The sequence below is a fragment of the Astyanax mexicanus genome, chromosome 16 (genome assembly GCF_023375975.1).
Source record: "Astyanax mexicanus isolate ESR-SI-001 chromosome 16, AstMex3_surface, whole genome shotgun sequence".
NCBI classification, from domain to species: domain Eukaryota; kingdom Metazoa; phylum Chordata; class Actinopteri; order Characiformes; family Acestrorhamphidae; genus Astyanax; species Astyanax mexicanus.
In genome coordinates this window covers 14,370,298-14,398,245 of record NC_064423.1, presented here as the reverse complement: position 1 = coordinate 14,398,245, position 27,948 = coordinate 14,370,298, and the positions used below count along the sequence as shown (strand labels likewise).

Genomic DNA, 27,948 nt, shown 5'->3' with positions numbered 1-27,948 from the left:
AACCTCATTCAACCTCTGGATGGATAGTTTTAGTTATGGATAGTTTGGGGGAGGCAAAGTAAATATTTTGTTTTTTTTTTACAAAAGGATGTCTGTAAAATACATGACTGGTTTGCACAGATTAGGAAATCTCAGCATAAATGAGTGCAATGTGAGCAGCTACTCAATTTATGTACTACCATCACCTCCAAATAAAAAAAAAAGATCCACATGATCTAATGGATTTCCATATGAGAGTAATGTATGTGTTTCTGAATGAAAATATTAAACACTGTAGTACATTAACACACTATACGACAAAATTATCAAACCTAATTCAACCTCTGGATGGATAGTTTAACTTGGGGAGGAGGAGTTAGTCAATTTTTTATTAAAATATGTCTTTAAAATACTTTACTGATCTGCATAGAATAGGAAATCTCAGCATAAATGAGTGAGATGGGAGCGGCTACTCGATTTACGTACTTCCATCACCTCAAAAAACAAAAAAGATCCACATGATCTAAACCCACTGGATGGGTTTCCATATGAGAGTAATGTATGCGTTTCTGAATAAAAGTATTGGACACTGCAGTACATTAACATACTCTGAGACATGATGATCATGGATAGTTTAACTTGGAGAGGTAAAGTAATTCATTGTTACTAAAGGATGTCTGTAAAATATATAACTGCTTTGCACAGGATAAGAAATGTCAGCATAAATGAGTAAGATGGGAGCGGCTACTTGATTTACGTACTTCCATCACCTCCAAAAACAAAAAAGGTCCACATTATCTAAACCCATTGGATGGGTTTCCATATGAGAGTAATGTATGCGTTTCTGAATAAAAGTATTAGACACTGCAGTACATTAACACACTTTAAGACATAATTATCAAACCTAAGCCCTATTTGGATGGGATGTTTTACTTGGGAAGGCGGCGTACTGAATTTTTACTAAAAGCTGTTTGTAAAATACATGACTGATCTGCATAGAATAAGAAATCTCACCATAAATGAGTGAAATGGGAGCGGCTACTCGATTTACGTACTTCCATCACCTCCAAAGAAAGATAAAAATCCACATGATCTAATCCCACATACTTTATATAATAAAATATATCCACAGCAATCTGCAATTTGGATCTGTAAAACCAATTTGGATCTGTAATTCTTACTTCCCTTTTTACATAAGGTAAAGGACACCAGAAGCTTTACTGGCAACTAGTGGGAGTATTCCATAAAATAAATGACGTAATAGTGTATTCAGATAGAACTAAAATCATTAAGAAACTGGAATAATTGCTAATAATTACATTACCTTACCTCCTCTAGTTCAAACAAGGCTTTAGTGATACCATTGTATTATTGTGATACAAAGTCAAATAGAAGGCATCATGTGAGCAAAAATCTATTGGAGTTATTAGAATTATCAGACTTGTAAAAGTATTGTACTTATAAAACATCCCATTTATCCCAGAAATTGGATGTTGAGGCTAGAAATGATGTCACAACTTGTGTTCCATTCCCATCTAGTTACCATAATAAATATATAACTATATAGTATATAGTCATACATTGTCAGTCCTGACTTAATCAGTCTGCCTGCCATGAACTCCAACTCCCAGCATGCACTTACACCGGACCTTTAAGACTCACTGATCATGCGATGCTGCGGCGTTCTAACTCGCCAAGCTTCTGATTACACACACCTGATCCTGTTATAAATACCCCCCCGTTTGTACCACACGTTTCTTTTGTTTACTGCTCTTTTGTTACCTTTTGTTACTACTTTTTTGCCTTGTCTTTATACTTTCTGTTTATTGTCGCCGACCCTATTTAAGTTTTTGACTATACTCTTTTTGCCTAGCCCATATCTTGTTTGGATTTCTTGTGTATGACCCCTTTTGTCTGCTCTCTCCTTGGTATGTTGTTTACTATTGCCTTGCGTAGGATTGAAAGATGGAATAAATAGATGGTTATGTGAGGTCTGTTCATTCTAAATGGATTAATACTCAATCCAATACTCCTTTACTACCTTCACTATCTTCAGCAATGGCTAGTTTCCGTCCACAGAGTTTCTCTCGGCTGGATTTTCCCAATATAGTGGACCTGTTCTCAACCCAGCTGTGACAGTGATGTGTGTAAAACACCACTATGTCTGATACACTCGAACCACCAGCACACACACACATAGACTGCCATGCCACCCCATGACAGTGTCACAGCTGTGCTGAGACAACCACTCATTAATTTACATTACATTGCATTACATTACATTTGGCAGACGCTTTTGTCCAAAGCGACTTACAATAGTCAAGTACAATGTAAAATAAGTTTAAAGGTAAAAACAACTTTGGATAGGGATAAAAGGAGGTCAAGGGGAATAATAGGATAGAGGAGTGAAGGAGGGGAAGAAGGAAATGAGGTTAGAAGTAGTTAGTGTGTTAGAGGTGTTAGGAGAGTAAGTGCTCTTTGAAGAGTTGTGTCTTCAGGAGTCTCTTAAAGATAGCGAGAGATTCTCCTGATCTGGTAGTGGAAGGTAGTTTGTTCCACCATTGGGGAACTCTGTATGAGAACAGTCTGGATTGCTTTGTGTGAGTGTTTGGCAAAGCGAGGCGACGTTCATTGGAGGAGCGCAGCGGCCGGGAGGTAGCGTAAGCCTTCAGGAGTGAGTGCAGGTAGGAAGGAGCCTGTTCTGTCATCACCTTGTAGGCGATTGTAAGAGCTTTGAATTTGATGCGAGCATCAACTGGTAGCCAATGGAGCTCAATGAGCAGCGGGGTGACATGTGCCCGTTTTGGCTGGTTGAAGACCAGACGTGCTGCTGCGTTCTGGATCATCTGGAGTGGTTTTACTACACAGGCCGGGAGGCCAGTTAGCAGGGCATTGCAGTAGTCGAGGCGTGAGATGATGACCACTTGCACCAGGAGTTGGGTGGCCTGTTGCGTCAAGAACGGTCTAATTTTTCGGATGTTATAGAGCGCAAAGCGGCAGGACCGAGCAACTGAGGCCACATGGTGCGTGAAGGAGAGTTGGTCATCAACCAGAACACCCAGGTTCCTAGCAACCTTTGTCGGTGAGAGAGAGAGAGAGTCGATACTTATAGAGAAGTTGTGTTGAAAAAATGGTTTTGCTGGTATAACCAGAAGTTCAGTCTTTGAGAGATTTAATTGAAGGTGATGCTCCTTCATCCATGAGGATATGTCAGAGAGACACTGCGATATCCGTGCAGAGATTGAGTGATCTTCAGGTGAGAACGACAGGTATAGCTGGGTGTCATCAGCAAAGCAATGGTAGGAAAAATTTACCCCGCCCCTAACAGCCAGCTATTCATCCACATCCCAGAGGGCAGCAGCCTGACATTGCCCTTTTTCTTGCAGGGCCACGCTTTTCACACCGCGCCTACTGCTGAGTCTGGGGGTCCAGAGGGGGGTGTTTCATTTCACACTGGTCAGATTTATGCTTTCAATTTCACCAGCTGCCAAAGCATTTGTAAACTGAGGAGAGGAAGGGGGCAAATAAAATGTAAACAGCCCCCCTCGTCTCTAATAAATGAGACCTCAAATTCAATCAACAATTTCACGGCCCTGGGTCTGCGCAGGCTTTTCTGCTGGGTGTGGAGTCCACTCTGCGCAATCTAATAAAGAGCTGAAATAAGGGGAGGGCTGGGCGGGTGGTGGCAGATCAATATCATGACCAAGGACTTTCTTCCAGAAGTGCGCAGAAATTAGCCTCCGACAGCAACGCCGTCACACAGCACTTCTGAGTTTAAACGTTAACGAACAAATATGAAAACCTTCCTGACGGCTGCAGACAATGGTCTGTCTTCTCCTGGCTGTCATCAAACAGCCTCCCTCCTTCTTCCATCTACAACAGAGACAAACGAGTATATGCTGGCTACCAGTCTGTACTATACTTATGGTGGTGGTAAATAACCTGGCTATGGTTAATGAACCTGACTGAAGTTCAATGATTACCTGTTCTGCAGAAAAATAGCCAGCTCAACCATTACTATGGCTGTAACACACTTTAAAGGACTGCACTTTTTGGCAGGGATACCAAATGTGGAACAACACCACCTTTTTTTCACACATTTTCAGCACCATAGAGTTTTTGGTGACCATGGGTGTGCACTTTTTGGCAGGGGTATCAAATTTGGCACAACACCGGATTTTCACACTTTTCCAATGCCAAAGCATTTTTGTTGCCCATGGGGGTTCACTTTTTGGCAGGGGTGCCAAACTCATGATCAACACTTGATTTTCACACTTTTTTCTTCAGAAGTACAACAGATGATGCATGACTGCCACTCAAAAAAAGCTACACAGACAGGAGCAGGAGGTAATGGGACTAAAACAAGCAATTTTTGGCAGGAGTGGGTAGAAACGGGACTAAAACAAGCAATTTTCGGCAGCAGTGGGTGGTAACAGGACTAAAACAAGAAATTTTTGGCGGGAGTGGGTGGTAACAGGACTAAAACAATTTTTTTTGGTGGGAGCGGGTAGTAATGAAACTAAAACAAGCAATTTTTGGAGGGACCGGGTGGTAACAGGACTAAAACAAGAAATTTTTGGCTGGAGCGGGTGGTAACGGGACTAAAACAATTTTTTTTGGTGGGAGCGGGTAGTAATGAAACTAAAACAAGCAATTTTTGGAGGGAGCGGGTGGTAACAGGACTAAAACAAGCAATTTATGGCTGGAGCGGGAGGTAATGGGACTAAAAGAAGTGCTTTTTGGAGGGAGTGGGTGGTACTGGGACTAAAACAAGCAATTTTTTTTAGGTGGAAACTGGTGGTAACAGGACTAAAACAAGCAAGAGCGGACAGGAGTGTGTTTAAAACAGCAGCGCTGTTTGCATGCTGTTGTGTATACCTGACAACCCCGGGTGTGGAAATGGGACTGAGGAATGGCGGTGGGCAGATCCCGAGATTAAAACCCGCACAGATTTTAAATTAAAGAGGTTGAAACGTTCATGATTAAAAATGTAAACGCTGCTGACAGCTGCAGACAGCGCTCACTTGCTATGCTATGCTGGCTGTCTGAAGAAGCCGGGCTCCTCTGTCTTCTCCTGGCTGTCAGCAGTTCGATGCCATCAAAGAGTCTCCTCTCTCCTGCTTCTATCTACAGCGGAGACAACAGGGTCTACCTCAGGAGCCGGCCGAGCCGGCCGAGCCGACGAGCGATGACTCGAGAAGAGACCTCTCGGGAATAAAATGCACTTTGAATGGGAGGTTTCAGATAAAAAGGAACGTTCTGAGAAGAGCAGGACAACAAACACAATTTCGCTGCCTTTCATCTCAGAATATTCTATTTCAAACCCTTTCATTACTGACCTTAAAAGTTCCTCAGTGCTGACTGCAGAAACTTTCAGTGCACGCTGATTACCGCCTGCAGGAGGACTCGAAATGAGGAGTCATTTAAACTATCGGAAAAAAAATGTATGCACCAATTGGCCATAGCCATAGCATTAAACCCCCCGCAGGGGCCGTTATCAGAGTGCTGCGACTTTCGGCGTCTCAGAACTTTCAAAAACTCACTTAATAATGGCTTCTTTCAACTGCTCATCATATTTAAAATACTTCAGACTACACAGAAACCCTGTTTTCCAGCTTTATCACTTTTATTTTCCCACTTTTGTCCCCAATGTAACTGTGTACACTCACACTCACACACACACACACACATTAACTGCCATGCCACCCCATGACAGAGTCACAGCTGTGCTGAGACCACCACTCATTAATTTCTGGTCAGCCAGGACCCTGTGGTTAGAAATGCTGGACAGATGAACAAAACCTGTCTCTCTCTCATTTCAGCTGGACAGACACTGTTTATGGTAACAGATATTAAACTGCAGATTTCCATCTTTCTCATTATTGCCCAATATCCTGCAGCTGCCGGTTTCCCCCCGTTCACATTTTTCCACCTCATTCATGGTCATATTCTCCCCTGTCAAGCTTTCTCTCTCTCTCTCTCTCTCTCTCTCTCTCTCTCTCTCTCTCTCTCTCTCTCTCTCTCTCTCTCTTTCTCTATGTCTATTTCTATTTCTTGCATTTGTTACCCCTCATTTTCTTGGTTCCTTATTGATTATTGTAGTGTGAAGCTGAGATTATTGATTTAATAAAACGAGAGGCATGTTATAGTATAATAACATTAGTTCCTTGTTACACAGTCACCTAAATCTCAGCAAATCCAATTAAAAAATAAAATCGATATCCTGTATCATATTCACACCAAGTAGAATTATAGAATATTTATAATTATCAGTAATAAATGAGAGAGATTGCATGAAATTGCTACAGGAGTCCAATTTCCAAATAATTTCCCCTGGTGCAACGCTCTAGCGGGTTGCCAGATTGACACACAGTGGCGAGCTGCTCTGTAGCTGATCAGTGAGCATATACATCTGTATAAGTTTCTCTGATTTTGCTATTTATAGGTATATGTTTGAGTAAAATGGACATTGTTGTTGTATTCTATGAACTACAGACAACATTTCACCCAAATTCCAAATAAAAATATTCTCATTTAGAGCATTTATTTGCAGAAATCTGCAAGACCTCAAATAATGCAAAGAAAACAAGTTCATATTCATATTCAAGTTTTAAGAGTTCAGAAATCAATATTTGGTGGAATAACCCTGGTTTTTAATCACAGTTTTCATGCATTTGGCATGTTCTCCTCCACCAGTCTTACACACTGCTCTTACACACTGCTTTTGGATAACTTTATGCCACTCGTAGTGCAAAAATTCAAGCAGTTCAGCTTGGTTTGATAGATTGTGATCCCAATCTTCCTCTTGATTGGTCAATTTGGTAAAATAATGTTTAAGTGGTCTCTTATCATTTTCCAGAGCAGTATGTACATGTTAGTGTCCAAAAATGCCTGTCTCTACTAAGCTAGTGGAGGGGGAAAATACCTATCTGTGTTTAGTGAACCTTACTGAAGCTCAGTGATCACCTGTTTGACATTAAAAAAAGCCAGCTTGCCCGTTTCCACGACACGTTCAGCACAGCTGTTAACTGAAAGCCATTCCAAGTGACATAAATCCAGCCAAGAAGTGCAAATCTGTCTCTATCTATGCAAGAGGTACTACTTTGAAAAATCTAAAATATAAAACATATTCTGGTTTGTTTAACATTTGTTTGTGTACTAAATAATTCCATGTGTTGTTTCTTTATAGTTTCTTCTTTATAGGATGACTTTTGTATTAATCTATAATACAAGACATTTAAAATAATATAATGAAAGCCCATTGAAATTAAGGTGTGATCTGTTCTATAACTGCTGGGAATAATATTTCAAATTGGAAATGTTTAATGGATATAGCTGGCAGTGGAATCATGGAATTGTGGATTAAACAACGTTGTATAAATCAGATCAGTGCTCAGAATAGGTCAGTGTAAATACAGCTATGCAACAAATGCTCTCAAGTGAACGAAACTCTTACACTCCATGTCCTTGCAGAGCCCGGAATAAAGCGAACGCTTCGGTGTGAACAATGAAAGGATTCTCCGCAGACCCCACTGTCTCAGCCTGTCCCGCTGAGTTCTTGTCATTTCCTTTCTGTGGCACCTGAAAGCTCTGGCTGTCACAACACGGAGCACTAAGACCCCCTTGTCAGAAAACTAAATGCCAACGCTTCTCAGATCAAATAACGTTTTGATCAATTAAACAGAGCCTGTGAAACGCTAGCGGTGGAATTCTCCTACCAGCTCTGGGTCGGCGGAGCCGGCGCTGAGGGAAAAGGAAGAACCATGGTGTTAGAGCCGTGGATTCTCACAGCAGGATCTGGCCACCCAGGTACACAGGCGAGAAATAAATGAGCACCTCCGAAATCCAGGCGCATCGATAGGGCTTCGACGTTTCTCCGTTTTAAGGAGCTCGAGACCATTGAGAGATTCCGCCACAATCCCAGATTGATGCCGCCTGCTGTCACGGACCACTTGGGTATGTTTGATCAATAGAAGCCATTCAGTTATTGACAGCTGTGAGATTTACGCCGAGGCCCCGGTGGCAGGAGGCTATACACACAGAAGCTCTCTCTCCATTCTGAACGGTAAGAACCTTAAAACCTCAGTGGATCAGAGGAACCGAGGGGACGTGGAGGTCGTAAATCTGTGGGAATTCTCACAGTTAGCTTTTAAGAGGGTTTTTGTGAAACGTCTCAACGTCTCAACGTCTCAGCGCTCATCGCAGGCTTACAGCATTCACACACTGGGGGTGTAACATTTTGAGTAATCGTGCAAAATAGTTCTGGGCAATATATACCAGTTCATTCGGTATACTGTGTGGGGAACTTAAACCAGTATGCATTTCTCTCATACCGCCATATCGCTAGAGGGCGCTGTGGAGCGCCATGTTTAACAGAACCATCAAAGAAGAACCCGCATTGTGGAGTCAACCGCTGGTCTAGCCCTGTTCTGCCTGAAGAGAAATCAGAACAGCTCCTGTTTCTGTTTCTCACTGTATAATTGTTTTTTTTTTTATCACAGTAAAATAGAACAGTAACTACAGCCCTTTTAAATATATTAATACTGTAGCTTGAAGGATGAACTGAATGTATTTTTTGACTGAAGAAAGAAGGGATCTGTGGTGGCTGATTTAAATACTGTATCAATTGATAGCACTTTGATTTTATCATTTAGGACCTTCAGTTTGTGACGAATTCAACACCCCCGCCAGGAAAAGCACTCCTTCTCAGGAACATGCGCTATGTTGCTATGTATGTAACCGTAGCTGAGATAACTTTAATTTTTGGCGAGTATTTCTAAGTAAGTTATCTAAGTAAGTACTGTAAGTTATCTCTACTTTTATTAAGAAGGCGCCCTTCAGAGAGAGGTGCTTAATTCAGCACAACACCGGCAAGCCCATTGAGCAGTGAATAATGACGTAAGCGTGCTCGGGCACGGATTGTTTAAACGTAGAGTGAGTGCAGGCCAGCGGAGGAGTAGGGAGGGGGCAGAACGAACCGAGACTAGAGTGAGTACACCCTAAATTGTCGACTTTTTCAGAACTTAAACAGTATTGCAGAGCCAAATATCAACATTCCTGGAGAAAAATATAACAAAATGGACTTCTACCACTCACACAGTGGTGCTGCCTCCTGGAGTTCATTGGCTCTGTCCGGTAGGTTCAGCGCTGGAGGTCAGAGGAGGCATCAGTGTGAGCTTACGGCGGTCAGGCAGAGGAGGCTGCTGACAGGATCAGTGCAACAGCTCACAGAGCGTTGCAGAAGCTAATGAGCAGAGGTGTCACAACATTTCAGGCTGCTGAGCTTCACATCTGACAGAGCTTCTGTTCTTTATGTGGCGTCAGGGAGGGTCAATCTCATTCGCTCTCATCAGCAACTCCAGACCACCAGCGTGTGTATCTGAGTGTGTGAGAGCGTGTGAATTGCTGTGAGGCTGGAGGACGGAGTGAGAGAGATACAGATGGAGAGAGAAAGAGAGATACAGATGCGACATGACAGAAACAAAACTAAAAGCAGACAGAAAAATGATTCCAGTATGGCGATTTGCTTGGTATGGTGGGATACATGGTGGTTGACTAATACAGTAACAAATACTGTGATAATATGATATACAATAATGTGAATATTTTACCTAAAAGTATACATTTAAACTTTGCTTTACTAATAAATACATCCCATTATTTTATCCAACTCTAGCTAGCGCGCCACTAATGCCACTAGCCTGACGCCCCAAGCCCAGTCAGCAGCATTGCTAATGCTGCTAGCTATGACGTTGCTAACACCGGTAGCCTGACTCAAGCTAGTGTGTCGACAATGCAACATTTTTGTAAATTCACCTTTATCTTCTTTATTGTGCTATGGTTTATTAAAATTATTTTTATGGGCTCTGAGTGGTCCAGCATACTAAGGTGCTGCCACTGTGATCAGGAGGTCAATGATTCTAATCCCGGTCATACAGCTTGCCATCAGCTACCGGAGCCCTGAGAGAGCAAAGTTGGCCTTGCTCTTTCTGAGTGGGTAGATGGTGCTCTCTCTCTTTCCACATCACTCCAAAGGGTGATGTCGATCAGCACAAGGCGTCTGTGAGCTGGTGTATCAGAACCGAGTCACTGCGCTTTCCTCCAAATGTGCTGTAATGCTACTCGGCAATGCTGCATCAACAAAAGTTTGAAAAGAGCGGTGGCGGCTGACCTCACGTATCGGAGGAGGCATGTGCTAGTCTTTACCGTCCTGGTGTTTGGGATAACCCATAGTGATAGGTGGAGTCCTAATGAGTGAGTTGGGTAATTGGCCTTGTAAATTGGGGAGTAAATAGGATAAAAATAAAATATGCTTATTTATAAACATTTTATTAGAAATATTATTAGCCTACAGAAGCTCTGACAGTCACAGCTCACCACGGTCATACACGTTTCTATCATTAATTGTTATGTAACAACTTTAATGTAGCAAAACTTTAATGTAACACGATTTCATTCTGGACCATTTGTCATGAAATATTCACACACTATAAAATATAGAGGGCAGCTGGCGTACAGTGTAAAAAGTGATGAGATTTTATGGCAGTGGAGAAATATTAATGTGTTTTTTTATTGAAAAAGTGATCTAGCAGTATTTCTAATTACCCCTGCAGAGTGAAGGCCTTTCGCTGGATGTAGGCCTGAAAGAGAGGGAAAAAGAATCGTCTCTACAGGATCCCTAAGCACCCTTAAAAACCTGGTCACTGCTCTCAGTCTGTGATAAAATAGCAGGCGAGTTCGAGGCGGCCTGCAGTGTTTCTGCTGGTGACTGTGAAGATGAGGAGAAACCACTCCACAGAACCCATCATATCTCAGCCGATACAGAGCTAATCACTGACTAGGTTCATTTGAGGTGCTTAAAATGAGCTATCAGACAGCACCGAGGCGTTCGCTAGTGGGCCGGTAATGTAGAGCAGATCCCCCGAGGAGGCCGGAGGGGGTACGCTTCCCCTGCCTTCTTTCCTTCGCATATTATTAATGACATACTTACACGAAGGCGAGTCAAGCCATTTCTTATTTCCCCCTGTCAGAATCAATTAGGATTTCACACAGCAAAGAGGAGGAGGAACCGGGATTAGGCTGAAAAGGTCGACGCACTCAGCCAAGACAGTCATACTGTGATCAAATCTGCCTTCCTACCCTCAGACTACCCATGGAGGGTTGGGGTGTTGATGGTGGTCTCTTGACAAGCAGGCAGTAAGACAGTTGAGTTTCAATTAAAATGGGTGAATTTACTCAGAACTGTTTTGATGTAGCGTAATTCCATACAGTCTAACATACAGTCTAAGTGCGAAATGGTCATCCAGGCGTTGGACAATAAAACTGAAACAATTTCTTGGCTAAATTGGAGCAGCCTGGTGGCCAATCTTCATTTATTGCACATTGCACCAGTAAGAGCAGAGTGTGAAGGTTCAGTTAGCAGGGTAAGAGCACAGTTTTACTTAAAATATTGCAATGCACCCAACATTATGGGTGACATACCAGAGTTCAAAAGAGAACAAATTGCTGGCGCAGCTGTGACCAAGACAGCAAGTCTTTGTGATGTATCAAGAGTATCGGTATCCAGGGTAATGTCAGCATACCACCAAGAAGGACCAACCACTTCCAACAGGATTAACTGTGGACGCTGTAAGAGGAAGCTGTCTGAAAGGGATGTTAGGGTGCTAACCCGGATTGTATCCAAAAAACATAAAACCACAGCTGCCCAAATCACTGCAGAATTCAATGTGCACCTCAACTCTCCTGTTTCCACCAGAACTGACAATAAATTATTGTGGTCTAAAATCAGGTGTTTCAGTTTCATTCTAACATGTACATGAATGGTCTTTGATCTAAACCTTTCCACCTTAAAAACAACTTAGTTTTTATGGTCATTGTCTTGTTAGAAGGTGAATCTTCTTTCTAGTCTCGAGTCTTTTACAGCATCGAACAGGTTTTCTTCCAGGATTGGCCTGTTTTATTTAGCTCTATCTATCTTCCCAGCAAGTCTGACCAGCAAGTCTGAAAAGCATCCCCACAGCATTATGTTGCCACCACCATGTTTCACAGTGGGAAGTGGTGATGAGCAGTGTTACTTTTCCACCATTTGCATTGAGGCTGGTGAGTTCCTTGGTCTTCAGTTTGATGCTGTTTGTTTACTAGTTTTCTCTAACAAACCACTAATACCTTCAGAAAACAGATGTTTGTATTTATACTGAGACTAAATTAAACACAGCCGAACTCTATTAACTAATTAAGTGACTTCTGAAGGCAATGGATTGCACTGGATTTTAATTAGGGCTTTCAGTGTAAAGGGGGATGAATACTTTTGCACATTACACTTTTTTATTTTTATTTGATTAAAATGGTAAAAATCATGTATATTTTGTTTGTTACATTTTACAATGATGTGCTACGTCTGTATGCTGGTCTATTATTTGAAATCTCAATGAAACACATTTAGGTTTGTGGTTGTAGTGAAACAGTTTAAGGGGTATGAATACTTTTGCACGCCACTGTCAGGGTACACCTAGTACTACTCTACACAGCAATGAGCTGTAGGACAGTGAAACTGATGGTACTTAATTTTTAGTTTTTAAGGAAAACTCACTTTTAGTTGAGCTGGGCGCACAAAAAGACAGATTTTCGATTTTAATTTTTTTTTTTCCCTGTGTTTCTCCTGAACACTGTGTTGTTGTTGAGTGTGTGTGTGTGTGTGGTAATCATGCAGGAGCAGGGTCACTCTGAACTATGGGAGCCCAGAAGTGAATGTAGGTAGCAGAAGTTAAAACTGAAAGAAAAATGATTTTCCTAAAAACACGTTGTCCTTAACTCTAAATTTGAATTAATCGATGAAATCGATTAGTGTAATATACTGTTGACCTGGCGCATTAGTAAAAATATGAGTTAGGAGAAAATAAGAGTTGTTAAAAGTTGAGTTAACTCAAAAAATGATCTGGAATCAGTTATTGTATCATTTTAAATTGTCCACATACTGAAGCACCACAGGCCATATTTCCTTCAAGGCATCATTTTTAAGTGTTCACCAGAGTCTTCTATTCTCCTGGCTCTCGTGAAATAAGTGTTTACTGCAGAAAGGTTCAGCCCATGGCTCGTTTCTCTCTCTCTCTCACACACACACAAACACAAAAACACACACAGTCACATGACCACAGGTCTCTTCTGCCCAGATAGCAGAGCCCCCACTGCCTCATTTCCAGCGCTCATCTCCAGGACAACACAGCCGCCTGCCAGACTGATAAGGGCCTGTAAAACCAGGCACAGACTTCATAGGAAATCAATTTGTCCGCAGATATATGGTACACAGCGCAGCTTTATGAATCATTCCTGCCCCTCAGTGGAGAGACAACCACGCCGAGATGACAACACACACCAGAATCAGCAGTACTGAAGCCCTGCAGCTGAGGAACAGCATTGTTTTTGCTGCTCCAGGTCTCGGGTGTGGGGCTGGGTATCGAAACTCGATACCAAAAAGGCACAAACTGAAATGTCTCAGTACTAGTGAGTACCATAAAGTCTAGAAAACTTTGCTGCCTGTTTTCAATACTTTACATGAAACGCGACAAATGCAAATGCACAGCGAGGTAAAAACAACCCTGATGGCGCCCTGACAAATGATTGTTTTTTTTTTATGTTTGTTACATTTTAGAAAAAGGTATTGATAAAAAAGTAATGTTTGGGCATCGGTACCGAATTCAAAGTATCACATCGATACTGGTATCAACATTTTTAAATGATCCCCAGCCCTACTTGGGAGCTCAGGAATTTTTCACAGTTATGAATTGAAATGAATTTTCAAGTTTACCAAGACATTTTGCAGGAAAACTTAAGACCATCTGTCCGCCAACTCAAGCTCAACAGAGGATGGATGATGCAACAGGACAACGACCCAAAACATGAAAGTAAATCAACAACCGAACGGCTTCAGCAGAAGAAAATACCTTCTGGAGAGTCCTGGCCTCAAGAGAGCTATTCACACTAGATAACCCAAGAATATTGCTGAACTGAAACAGTTTTATAAAGAGGAATGATCCTAAATTCCTCCTGCCTGTTGTGCAGGTCTGATCTGCAACTACAGGAAACGTTTGGTTGAGGTTGTTGCTGCTAAAGGAGGGTCAACCAGTTATTAAATCCAATGGTTCACTTACTTTTTCCACCCTGCACTGTGAATGGTCTAACTGTCTTCTAGTCAAGAGAAAGGTGGTTGTAAGTTTGAATCGTATTAAAACCATTCAATTTGAAAGATTGACCTCCCATTTTCTTGTAATCGGGGGAGTTGTAACCTGCAGACGGGAAGAATGTTTAAATATTTCATCAGATTATGAGGCTCAATAACTCTAGTGTTTTGTTGACTAATCTGAGATGCAGAAATAAAAATATGTTTTATTTTGAGTTAACTCTCACTAATAATTAAACAATGCTGTCACTCAAAACCTTTATATACCCTAATAGAAGGTTGAGTTAGAGGATAAGAACACATATTAAGGAAAGCACACCTAAACCTGTTTACACTGGGGAGCGTTCAGATTGAACAGAAAGGGCAGAGCACGGCAGCGGTGGAGATAATGATGTGTTTTTGACCCACAGAAAAAAAGGTCTCAATTTTTACACTTAAACTCTGCAAGACTGGCAGAGATCTCAGACTTATGAGGCTGTTTCTACTCAGCCCATTCACATGTTCCGGGCTAGAGATTAAATACAGGCTAAGAGGGTCCACTAGACATTATAAAGGCATTATAAAGGTCTTTAAATGAGTTTACTATTGATTTGAGCTTATAATCACGTTAAAAACTAATCAGTTCTAACACAGAATAAATGAACAGAACCACAGTGACCTACTGCTCTCTAAAGCGAGCCACACTCCTTCGTTACTACTGTTAAGGCTCAGATGTTGCTGTACTGTAGATTCTACCTGTCATCTTCAGCAGAGATCTGATTATAGCTTAAAACTACATTTTAAGAAAAAGCTCAGATAAGCAGAGGAGAAGGATGGTAAGAAGTCACAGTCATAGAGTCAACCCACAGAGCAGCTCCAAAGACCTCATCTACATCATCATCTTACTGCAGATGGTTTCACTGTGCATCGTTCAGCTATTCAGCGCACTTTGCGCTGTAAGGAGAGGCTGTATAGTAGAGTAATTAATGCATGCTTTTTCTCTCTGTCTGCTCTTCTCTTTCCACATTATGGCTTTCTTTCTTTCTTTCTTTCTTTCTTTCTTTCTTTCTTTCTTTCTTTCTTTCTTTCTTTCTTTCTTTCTTTCTTTCTTTCTTTATCACATTCTTTTAAAGTATTCCTACTTTTAATTCAGATATTTTTTTTAACAATCTGGATTGTGAAAAGAGTCAATTAAAAATCATCACATTTCTGCTCTCTTACTCTCTTTTTTATGTCTCTGTCTTCATGACAGAGACATCGACGTCCCATTGCACTTACACCCATCATCATGAAGTGCTTCGAGAGGCTAGTCATGAGGAACATCCAGACACAACTGCCCTCTTCACTGGACCCCCTGCAGTTTGCGTATCGTCCCAATCGCTCCACGGACGATGCCATCACCACCACCCTTCATCTCTCCCTCACCCACCTGGAGAAGAAGGACACTTACGTCAGAATGCTGTTTATAGACTTCAGTTCAGCATTCAACACCATCATCCCACAGAACCTCATCAGGAAGCTAAGCTCGCTCGGCCTCAACACCCCCCTCTGCAACTGGATCCTGGACTTTCTGACGGGGAGACCCCAGTCAGTCCGGTTCGGGGGCAGCACCTCCAGCACCATCACACTGAACACGGGGGCCCCCCAGGGCAGTGTCCTGAGTCCTCTGCTGTTCACCCTGCTGACTCATGACTGTGCTGCAAAACACAGTTCTAACAGCTTTATCAAGTTCGCCGATGATACAACCGTGCTGGGTCTCATCACCAAAGGCGATGAGTCAGCATACAGAGAGGAGGTGCAGCGGCTGACAGACTGGTGTACAGTCAACAACCTTCACCTGAATGTGGACAAGACAAAGGAAATGGTTGTTGACTTCAGGAGAGCACAACACACCCACTCTCCACTCAACATCGACGGGTCCTCTGTGGAGATTGTTAAGAGCACCAAGTTCCTTGGTGTCCACTTAGCAGATAACCTCACCTGGACCCTGAACACCAGCTCTACAGCCAAGAAAGCCCAGCAGCGTCTCTACTTCCGCCGGAAGCTGAGAAAGGCCCGTCTCCCTCCACCCATCCTCACACTCTTCTATAGAGGGACCATTGAGAGCATCCTAAGCAGCTGCATCACTGCCTGGTTTGGGACCTGCACCGTCACTGACCGCAAGACCCTCCAGCGTATTGTGAGGACAGCTGAGAGGATCATCGGCGTCTCTCTCCCCTCCATCACGGACATTTACACCACCCGCAGCATCCGCAAAGCAACCAGCATTGTGAATGACCCCACTCATCCATCACACGAACTGTTCTCCCTCCTGCCTTCAGGAAGAAGGTACCGCAGCATCCGGTCCAGCACGACCAGATTCTGCAACAGCTTCTACCCCAAGCCATCAGACTCCTTAACTGCAGAGACTGAACTGATGGTTCTGTACATGCACACACACTCTTACCCCACTTACCCCAGAAAATGGAAAGCACTAAAAACCCTACTACCTCACTGGACTCTATTGCACACTGTGTAATAGAGTAATTACTACCTCACCTGGTCTTTTTTGCACACTGCAAAATTTGCACACTGTCTTGTTATTTATTATTCTTTGTCTGTATGGTGTTGTATTGTCTGTCTGCACTTTTGTACTGTTGCACTATTGTTCTGTCTACACTGTGTTTATGTGCACCATGGTCCTTGGAGGAACGTTGTTTCGTTTCACTGTGTACTCTGTATATAGCTGAAATGACAATAAAAACCACTTTGACTTTGACTTTGATGTTAATGATTGCTGGTGTGTCCTGCCACTCTCTTTTTCTTTATTTGTGTATTTCTCTTTCCACATTTTTTTTCTTTCTTTCTTTCTCTCTTTCTTTCTTTCTTTCTTTCTTTCTTTCTTTCTTTCTTTCTTTCTTTATTCTGTCTCTTCTACTGTGCACCGATCAATTGAAGATCGCGCAGCTGGATTTAGGTCATGTCGTTGTGTCTTTGGTATCATGAGGATGCAAAAATATACCTTGTACGGCTCAAAATGTGCAAAAGAGGTGTACTAATTCTCTTAATTATTCATGGGTGGGTTTTGGCGTAACATAAAATAAACCAATCAGTGGGCCAGTTGTCATTCCCTTTAAGAGGCAGCTGTGCTCTGACTTTGGCACATTCGTGTCAGCAAGGTGCTTTTGTGCTTCTCAGCAGAGAATGCTGCTTATTTAAGGGAACAGCAATGTTATTTTATACTTTATTCCATTTATTGTTGAGGTAAAAGTCAGGTTTGCACGGTGCAGCACGTCCATGTGTGTGTGTTTAACAAGCATGTGCCGAGTGTGCACAGTGCGCATGGGACTCCTGCATGGCTAGGATAGGATTGGACAGCTGACTGTTGTCAGGGTTTAAATCAGTCAGTGGCGCACCATACACCAGTCAGTGTATTTACCGCTGCCAAGACAGAAACACTCCAGATATTTACCTGAACACACCTCACTTCCAGACCACCACACCCATTGGCATATCTCCTTTTGCTATATTCTGAAGATATTTTAATGGCATGGGTGCAAGGTGTGAAAATAGATTGTTGAGGGGGTGTAAGATAGTAGAGAGCATCACAGCGGGTGCAAAGGGTGTACGATAGGGCCCACAAAGGTCCAAATTGATTCATGTTGTGTTGTTTAATTTTTTTAATCACTGTTTTTAATTTTTTTTTTATAAAATCAAATCCAGAATAAAGTGCAGGACTGGCTGCATTTGTGTGTGTGTTTGTGTGAAAGCCGTGGATTGTAAGAGTGAGGCGTGAGAGTGAGCTGATGGTGTGCCGGTTGAGGAGATGAAGTGAATAGAGAAAGGCTGGAGAGCTTCAGGGCTGCTTTCACCCTCATCTCTGCAGATTTCCATACACACTCAGCGCCAAATAACAACGGGCCGGCAGCGGCGAGCGGGTCGAGAGAGCAGCGCTGAGAGAGGGAATAGAGTTCTGGAGAGAAGTAGAATAAAGGCAGCGCTGCAGTTAGAGAGAGAGAGAGAGAGAGAGAGCAGAGAGCACAGGAGATGAGAAACGCTTCTTTTTTCGTATTGGTTTGTTTGCTGGAGAGAGACGGAGGTGTATCAATCTCACCGTCAGAGCTAAAGGTGATCTGTGCCAATCTGTGCCAACAAATATTCTCTAGTCTGATTCAGATGCTGTCGGTTTTACTGCCTGATTGGCTGAGACATGTTTAAAATAAAAATAAAAACAATAACTTAAAGGAGAAGGTTGTAAAATGGACATATATATATATATACAATATGCATAGACTCCACATAGTCTGCCTCCTGTCTGTCATTATCAGTACAGTGATGGCGGCGCTCAGAGCTGAAGCTAGTTTCATGGGATGTAAACAGCGTTTTTTAATAAGCTTCTTGTGCACTTTTTAAGTTATTAATGCCTCGTTTTAAATGTCAGGGCTCTCCAGATTCTAGCAAGGAGGTGTGAAGCTACTTTGAGCTGGTTAACAGTGGAAAAAAGCGATTTATCAGGGCAAATTATGCCCCTTGTCACCCAGTCTAAAGGATGTTTGAACAAACTGTTAAAATTTCTGGATCTCAGAACACTGTGGGAGAATGGAGGTGTGCTACTCATCAAAGATAAGTACTTTTTATCATATTTAATTATACCAAAAATCCATTTTTCACCGGAGTTCACCTTTAAATCTGTATTAATGGTAGAAGTCATTGAAAAATTGTCTTTTCAGGAGTTAATCTGGAGCTATGTTGCCTATTACACTAATAAGCCAACACACTATGACATTTTACCTCAGGGGTAATGTATACAGTATGAGGTGATATCTTGTTAATTAGGTTGAAGACTAGACAGCAAGGAGACAGAGTGATATACTCAATGACATACTTGATTTCCAAAGTTGCAAGGGAATTTAACATTCTTTAATGCAGAGTCTCGTTCCAGGACTACATCATAGATTTCATTATCCACTGCGCGCACCTGAAAGAGTTTGGTGCCTACACTTATAAAAATAGTCAGGGACAAGCAAGGTCAGTAACAAAAGGGCAGCAGAATCAAGCAACACACCAGAGTGAGCAGACAAGGAGGTCATGAACAGGATATCCAATGTGTATGTTCCCCATGTGACCCGTGCTCCTCTGTGTTTCTTCCCCAGTTATTTTCCATTCACCTGTGTGTAATTTGTAGCTCCACCCCCTAGCCCCAGGTGTTTCTGCTTCCCGTGTGTGTTCCTGTCTATTTCTAGCCCTGTGTTTCAGTCTGTATTCGTCGGTCTTTGCACCTTCACCTGTCGTTTGTCTTTATCACGTTTATCCGTATTCATAGCCCTAGTTCTTTGTTTCGTGTTTATCTTGTTTATTTTTTGTTTATTCCTTTGTTTGTTTCTTGCCCTGTCTAGTTTATTTTTATCTTGTTCTAGTTCCTCATTTGTTTTGTTTGTTAGCCTGCCTGTTGTTTATGTTATTATCTCTCGTTTGTTTTGGTTTATTTCTTCGTCCTTTGTTTGTTTATTTATCGTAAGTTCTCAATGCCGCGTTTTAAATATCTGATATCTACCATCAGTAGAGCTAGAGCTACTTTGAACTTGGTAATGGTGTAAAAAAAAAGCAACAAAGAGCTATTTCTTTGCAAGGCCAACATGTCTATGTCTATGCCCCTATCACTAGTATAGTAAGCCTGTTGGGAGCATCAGCTAAATGCTTCGGGTGAACGGAGTTGCAATATTCCACAAAAGTTTGTACTTGTTATCATGTTTCACTTCACCTAAAGTCCATTTCACACCAGATTTTTCCTTTAAAGCAGCAACAACCACTAGTGAAGGTAAAGAAATGGGTCATTAAAACCAGTAGTGCTCCAGTTCAGTTCCTCCAGTTCTCCTGCAGTTTGTCTGTGTTTGTTAGCTCACAGGGGAAGCTACATTAACCTGCAGTCACTATTTATCGAGCCGGGGGTCAGCAAATCAGCTTTGTTTGAGAGGAAGCCGAATTCGGTGACCCGAGGGCCGCAGTAACACTGTGGACTGCAGAACGTCTGCAGAAAATCGGGAGCTTCCAGAGCTCTGAGACGACCGAGAGAGGAGCGCAGATGTTATCCGTCAGTTTTACTGAGCCTTCAGGGGAATGACTGGTGCTTATGTGCAGCCGTTTGGCAGTGCGGTGGTCTGGGTCAGAGACGGAATAGAGCCGCTATTAGATCATTCCCTTCATTTGGTTAACGGAGATAGCCGCGGGCCACAAATCTGCCGTTCTAAAGATATAACGAAGGAGAATTCACACAGATAATACCTACTGTCTCACTTTATTTCCTCTTATCTATATTCCTCTACCCCTCCCTTTCTCTCTCTCTCTCTCTCTCTTTCTGTCTTTCTCTCTCTATCTGTAGAGAGAAACAACTGAATCCAGCATCTTTATCTGCATACCTGCCACATTTTCCTATCTTTACTGCTTTCCCCCCCTCTATAGAATCTCATTCTTTTACATTTTTTATTTGCTTCCATATACTGTATGTCTGCTCTGCCGATACACAGCATTTTAAATACACTACTGTATCTCAGTAGAGAGAAAATATATTGTCCTTTTGACCCACACATTTATTTCTCATTAATTTTTTATTTCTTCTCATCCCTCTGATGAATGCCCATTCACTCATGTTTACAAACAACATGTATTTCCCCACTAGAGGTAACTGCGTCCTAGTCTTCAGCCATACTAAACCACATTCATCTATTCCTCAATCCACACATTCACTTCCATTCATTTTCGCACAAGTCCAAGCCATAGAGTTTCAATTTACGCCTTTTGATTTTTAACAACACCTAACAACCATTTGGACCATACCTAGAACTCAGTAAACACCAAGTACACAATGGCAACCTCCTAGCAACACCTTAGCAACCTTTTATTTTTTCATTGCAACCACACAGCAGCAACAGCTATCCCATAGCAACAACTAGCTTCTGGCAACAGCTTACCAACAATCCAGAAAAACTGTGCAACAACACAGTAACACTTTAGCCAACAGCAACAGCTTAGCAGCACCTTAAGATCTACAGCACTGAGTAACACCTAAGCAACCAACCTGTTACCTTGTCAACCACATAGCAACAGCACAGCATCACCTTAAGAACTACAGCACTTAATAACACCTAAGCAACCAACCTGTAACCCTGTCAATCAATGACATAGCAACAGCACAGCATCACCTTAAGAACTACAGCACTTAGTAGCACCTAAGCAACCAACCTGTTACCTTGTCAACCACATAGCAACAGCACAGCATCACCTTAAGAACTACAGCACTTAATAACACCTAAGCAACCAACCTTTTCTCCTGTCAACCAATCACATAGCAACAGCACAGCATCACCTTAAGAACTACAGCACTTAGTAGCACCTAAGCAACCAACCTGTAACCCTGTCAATCAATCACATAGCAACAGCACAGCATCACTTTAAGAAATACATTGCTTAGTAACACTTAAGCAACCAACCTGTTACCCTGTCAATCAATCACATAGCAACAGCACAGCATCACTTTAAGAAATACATTGCTTAGTAACACTTAAGCAACCAACCTGTTACCCTGTCAACCACATAGCAACAGCACAGCATCACCTTAAGATCTAATATTAATACTATTACCAGTACAATAAACACACAGGACACACAGTCCAGACAATGAGCTGTACTGTAATTCCACCACCTGTTACCTGGTTTATATATGTCTGTGTGTTTGTGTGATTGACAGGTGGTGTGTGTGTGTGTGTGTGTGTGTGTGTGTCTGCAGGGGAACAGGTCCAGTCCCTCAGGACTCTCTCTCTCTGCTTACCTCATAAATGTTTCAGTCGCTCGGCTGTAACACACTCTATACATTATGCAGGAATCCTAAACGTCTCGTCCTGAAATAATTACTGAGCACAACCTGAGTCCCCAGGACGTCCTCAGAGAATAGCCCGCTGTACCCTGCTTTCACTATTACTCTGTACCACACATCACCACAGAGCACGAGCACAGAGCAGAGAAAGCAAAACACATTACAACAGAAAAACAGAAAGAATAGTGATGCAAAAAAAAACAAGAATGTAAAAGACAGAAAAAGGAAGTGATGTAAGAAAGAAAGAAAGAAAGAAGACAGGACAAGGACTTATGTAAGAGATAAAAGATTAAAAGAATGACAGACAGAAAAAAAGAGTTACCAAGGCAAATGAACAACAGAGAAAAAGAAAAGCTAGAAAAAGAAGAAAAATATAAAGAGAAAAGGAAAACTCATATAAAGAAATAGAGAAAACAGTAAGAAGGTAGAAAAAAACAAGAATAAACAAAAAAGCACCATGTAAGACTATAAATAAATAAAATTGTGAGAGAAATAAAGAAACAAGGAAGAAAGAAAGAAAGACAGTAAAAATGCAAGAAGGACAAAAGAAAAGCACAAACAAAACAAGCAAAGACTAAAAATAAGCCATTATGTAAGAAAAATAAAAAAGAAGGAATGAATGAAAGAAGAAAGAAAGGAAGAAAAAAGAAAGAAGAATGGGTGGAAGGAAGGGAACAAGGAAAGAAGGAAAAGGGACAAATAAAAAGAAAGACAGAAAAGGAAGAAGATTAAAGAAAGAATGAAGACAATTAAGGTAAGGAAAGAAAAAAGAAAGTAACAATGAAAGTACGGGAAGAAAAAGTAACAAGGAAGAATAGAAGGAAGGAAGGAAGGAAGCAAGGAAGAAAGAAAGAAAAAAGAAAAACAGAAGTATGGATGGAAGGAGAAAGACAGACAAAGGAAGAGGATTAAAGGGAGAAGGAAGAAAAAGAAAGGAAGGAAAAAAAGAAAGGAAGAAAGAAAGAAAAAAGAAAGAAAGAAGGAAGGAAAGATGCATAAATAAAGAAAATAATCTTAGAAGGATAAAAGATATACAAAAAGAAAATATTAATAGTTAATTAAGTTAACGAAAGGAAAACGAAGAATATTTGAAAGAAAAAAGAGGAAGAAAGCAATGAGAAAAAGAGGGAGATAGAAGAAAGAAAGAAAGGATAGAATAATAGAGGTATATTGGTGATGTGGTGTGAAAGTGAAGCTGCTGCTGCTGTTAGAAATTCTCCTCGTTCTCCTTCAGACTGCAGAGCGTCTCTGTGTTAAAGCTGAACAAATCTGGTCAAGTGTTTGCAGTAATACGCAATTAACCTGAGCGCCTTTAGCACTAATTAATACCACACACACACACACACACACACACACACACACACACACACACACACACACACACACACACACACACACACACACACACACACACTCTCCATATTAACGCTCATTACTGAAGCTCCCAGAGGACAGTTTAAACCCCACCAAAAACTCAAATAATAATAATAAAAGCAGAGTCCTTAAATCCGAAGACAAACACGTGCGCCGGCCTGAGCCGCATGTGATAGGAATCCAGAATTACCCACAATGCCCTGCGGAGCTCTGCTCTGGTGAACGCTGGTGTGCATGTGGAGCGGTTAGCGTACAGATGTCAGCGTTTATTGACACGCAGATGGATGGAGCATCGTTTCGTCTATATTAGTTAACATAATTCAGGTATTGATTGTGCGGCTGGCGTGTGGAGAGATTGATAATGAGCCCCATGATAATCAGCATTAGCGCCCCCTGCTATAGCACAACACAGCTGTGACCTCTGACTTCTAAATCCATCCTCCACCAGGCCAGAGCGGCCACGGATTATTAACGCTTCTGCTGGGTTCTCTGCAGTTTAGCATCTTCCCTGAGGGCCACATAATATTAATAATTCAGAATTCATCTTTTTTTTTTAAAACCTTACTTTATGCTTTCAGCTGTGCTCAGAACTTTTCATTCATCATGGACATGAAGGTCATGGTTATCTTTTGGGCTTTCTGTGATTTGCAAAATAAACAAATGAATTCATATATTGGTAGCACTTTACATTAAGTGTTGACTAACTAACATGAATTAATGCATTAGTTACCATGAATAAGACATGAGGTAATACATTAACAATGCTTAGGTAACAATGGCATAAATTTATGTTATTTTCACATTAACTAACGTTAGACGTAAAGCGTAAAGCATTTTTTTAAGATGAACAATAAATCAAACACTTCATTAATAATGTTAATTAATGTTCGGCTATGTGGGATTAACCACTAGCTAATATCACCCTGACTTCCCGGAACACACAGGGTTCTTCAGTGTAGCAGCTAATTAGCCGCTAATGCTATTACTCCAGCTTTAGTGGAAATATGTAAATCTATGCTTACTGTAAATAAACGGAAGCACTTTACTCACCCAAATAAACAGTTTTTTTTTTTAAGAATTACAGTTTTGTTTAGTTAGCTTAGGTAAATTAGAGGACCTGCTGAAAGAGTCTCTGTTCTTGGCAAGATTAAATATTTTGGACCTTTTAGCAAAACGGATTTTTGTAAAAGTCTAATTTGGAGTATGTATATCGGCTGCTATGTGGTATGGTATGTGTTTTGGTTGCAAATAATAAAATAATACTAATAATGCTATGCAATTAAACAATAGCTGAGCTGTTTTCTTTTTTATCTGGAGATAATAGATGAATACATTTGTACATTAGGTGCATAATTGGCCCTTTTTAGATCAAAGCTCAGTTTTTACAACTTTCTCATTACTTATTTAGTCAGAACATGTCCAATTTTTCTGCATAAAAAAGTGCAAAATAAAAGAAAACTAGAATAAGAGAGAAAAAAATTAAAAACAAAGGAAATAGAAGGAGAAAAAAGGAAAATAGAAAGAGAGGGCATGAGAATTATGCAAGAGAAAAAGAAAAAGAGGAATATACAAGATACCAAAGAAAATAAAATGCACAGAAAAAAAACAAGCAAGAACAAAAAAAAAACATTTAAGAGAAAAAAAAGAGAGAAAGAAAAATAAGAAAGAGATATTGAAATAAATGAAGGAAAGAGGTAAACAAAAAGGAGAAGGAATGAAAATAAAGAAAGCAACCAGTTTCTTTAATGCTGCTAACTGGTTGCTATTAAGTTGCAAATACATGATGATAACAATAATAATAATAATAATAATAATAATAATAATATTAATGCTAAGCAATTAAATAGTAGTTTAATTGTTTTCTTAATTTATCTTGAGATTAGATAGATTATTATTTTTTTGTCATTAGGTGTACTTTTTAGCTCGTAGCTTTTTAAATGAACTTTCTGATTGCTCATTTAGTCACAACATGTCCAATCTGCAGCTGAAGCTGAAACTGTGTGAAAAACCTTTAGCACATCTGGAACATGGACTCTCTGCAGGGTTCTTCTCACCTGTTAGAGCACAGCATATCCACAAACACTCCAGAGCATGAGCTTCCTTAACTCTCCCAGCTGCCTGATCCACAGAGAAACAGCGCTATCTACCTCTGACTGTCGCAGCTAATCAGAGGCTTCATCTCGACGAGGTTTAAGAAGTGGGAGTCAGAGTTAACTGCTCTTCCACTTCAGGCCCTCAGCGATGCTCCCGGCCCTCATCCTGCAGAAATGACTTCAGGAGGTGCGGTCCTGAGAAGGAGGGAATTTGTTGAAATGCAAATATGTTTACTCTCACACTCGGAGTGCGAGAGCGAGCCAGGCTCTCGAGAGCCGACTGCCACGGCCTGGCTGCTGAAATCAAGCTGCCGCAACCTTATCATCCCTAAATCACACAAGCACTAAATTACCAGCCCTGTGCCAAGACTGGAGGAACGAGGAGCCGAGCACGTGCTTCATTATCCCCTTATAGAAGCAGCACGGCCACAGTCATCATCGCATCCATTGTCATCATCTATATAATCGCCATCATCATCAGCAGAGCAGCAGCATCAGCATTAGCATTAGCATTAGCATAAATTGGATCGTTATCAGGTGTTATCAGGTGCTGTGTGGCAGGAGCAGCTTCTCAGAAGCTTAGCAATCAACCATCCTTCACTTTTTGCCTCCTTCAAGAGCCCTTGACCTCTGAGGCTCGACCCCTCGCTTTCTGTTTGACACCACAAGCGTCTAGTCACTCACCAATCTCGCAGATCTCCCCCGCGTAACCCTGAAGACAGAGGCAGCTGTAGCCCCCACCCTCCTGCAGGCAGGTTCCCCCGTGAAGACATGGGTTCAACTGGCAAGGGTCCTTCTCCTCTGTTCAGACACAAAAAAGAATATATTCAGAGTTAGTTTTAAATATACTACATTACATTACATTAAATTACGTTTGGGAGACACTTTTGTCCAAACCGACTTGATGTAAAAAAATGATGTACATAGAGTAACAGAAAGGAGGGGAAGAAGGAAATGAGGTTAGAAGTAGTTGTTCGCTTGTTAGAGGTGTTAAGAGAGTAGGTGCTCTTTGAAGAGCTCTGTCTTCAGGAGTTTATTAAAGAAAGATAGAGAGAGATTCTCCTGATCTGGTAGTGGAAGGAAGTTTGTTCCACCATTGGGGAACTCTGTATGAGAACAGTCTGGATTGTTCTTTGTGTGAATGTTTGTTTGGTAAAGCGAGGTGACTTTCATTGGAGGAACTCCGCAGCGGCCAGGAGGTAGCGTAAGTCTTCAGGAGTGATCAGTGCAGGTAGGAAGGAGCTGTTCTGTCATCACCTTGTAGGCGATTGTAAGAGTTTTGAATTTGATGCGAGCATCAACTGGTAGCCAATGGAGCTCAATGAGCAGCGGGGTGACATGTGCCCATAGGTTTTGGCTGGTTGAAGACCAGACGTGCTGCTGCATTCTGGATCATCTGGAGTGGTTTTACTACACTGTTAGTAGGGCATTGCAGTAATCGAGGCGTGAGATGACCACTGCTTGTACTAGGAGTTGGGTGGCCTGTTGCGTCAGAAACGGTCTAATCTTTCAATCAATAATGCTTACCTCTGAACATCGAAAGAGCTAGCACTTACGCAGTTAACAGGAAATGCTAATACTGCTCCTAACTAAACTGAAACTTCTGTATATCTCTGTACTTCAGACTTTAGTGACTTTACTGCTCCTGACTGGTAAAATTAATACATAAGGTGCACCTGAAAATGAAAGTTTTTTAAGTGGTCCTTATAGTGTCAAATATATCTAGTTTGGATATATGGATGGATATATGGACCATTTATTTACCATATATAACATTTGAGAATTAGGAGGAGTATTAATAAAGATGATTATGCCTTATCTTAAATCTATGGTAAATTATGTATTGTTTTTAGCATGCTGTTGATTTTAATTCATGTTGTGGCATTAACACAAATTCAAGTTACAAGTTTTTTTTTTTTTTTTTCGAGTTCTACAAATGACAAGTCAGTACAGACAGTATCATTTGAGTCACAATGTGGAGGAACCTGAAACTCTGAAAGAAAAAGTTGCAGAAAGTCTTATTGTGAGAAACAGACCATCTATTCCATATTTTAAGATCCAGGTCCAGATCCAAGAACCTTTACTGCAGCAAGATGTAGCCTCCAGGAAAGAACTGAAAGGTCAGAAATGTCCAGTACATGTTCTCTCTCAGTGCTCACCTACAGTGGTGTGAAAAGGCCTTTGCCCTCTTACAGATTTCTTCTGTTTTTGCTTTTTTTTTGTCATACTTACATTTTCTGAGATTATCAAAGAAACTTTACTATCAGATAAATATAACCTGAGTAAATGTAAAAAGCACTTTTTAAAATTATGATTTTATTTATTAAGGAAAAAAAAAAACTACAACTCCCAACCAATCTTGCCCTTCGTGAAAAAGTGCTTGCTCCCATAAAAATTAACTGTGATTAATCACACTTTTTGGAAAGCTGAGTTCAATTTTACTACTATTCACAAACAGGCCTGATTACTGCAGACATGTAGAATCAAGAAATCACTTA

General features: G+C 41.2%; 1 protein-coding gene across 1 annotated transcript in view; it reads right to left on the bottom strand.

Annotated features, from left to right (window-relative positions):
- Positions 1 to 27,948, bottom strand: part of ncanb (neurocan b) — a 260,750-nt gene that overhangs the window by 61,315 nt on the left and 171,487 nt on the right. Inside the window, exon 9 of the mRNA XM_022669610.2 lies at positions 26,135 to 26,251. Within this exon, the coding sequence (XP_022525331.2) occupies positions 26,135 to 26,251 (117 nt within the window). The remainder of the gene's footprint in view (positions 1 to 26,134; positions 26,252 to 27,948) is intronic.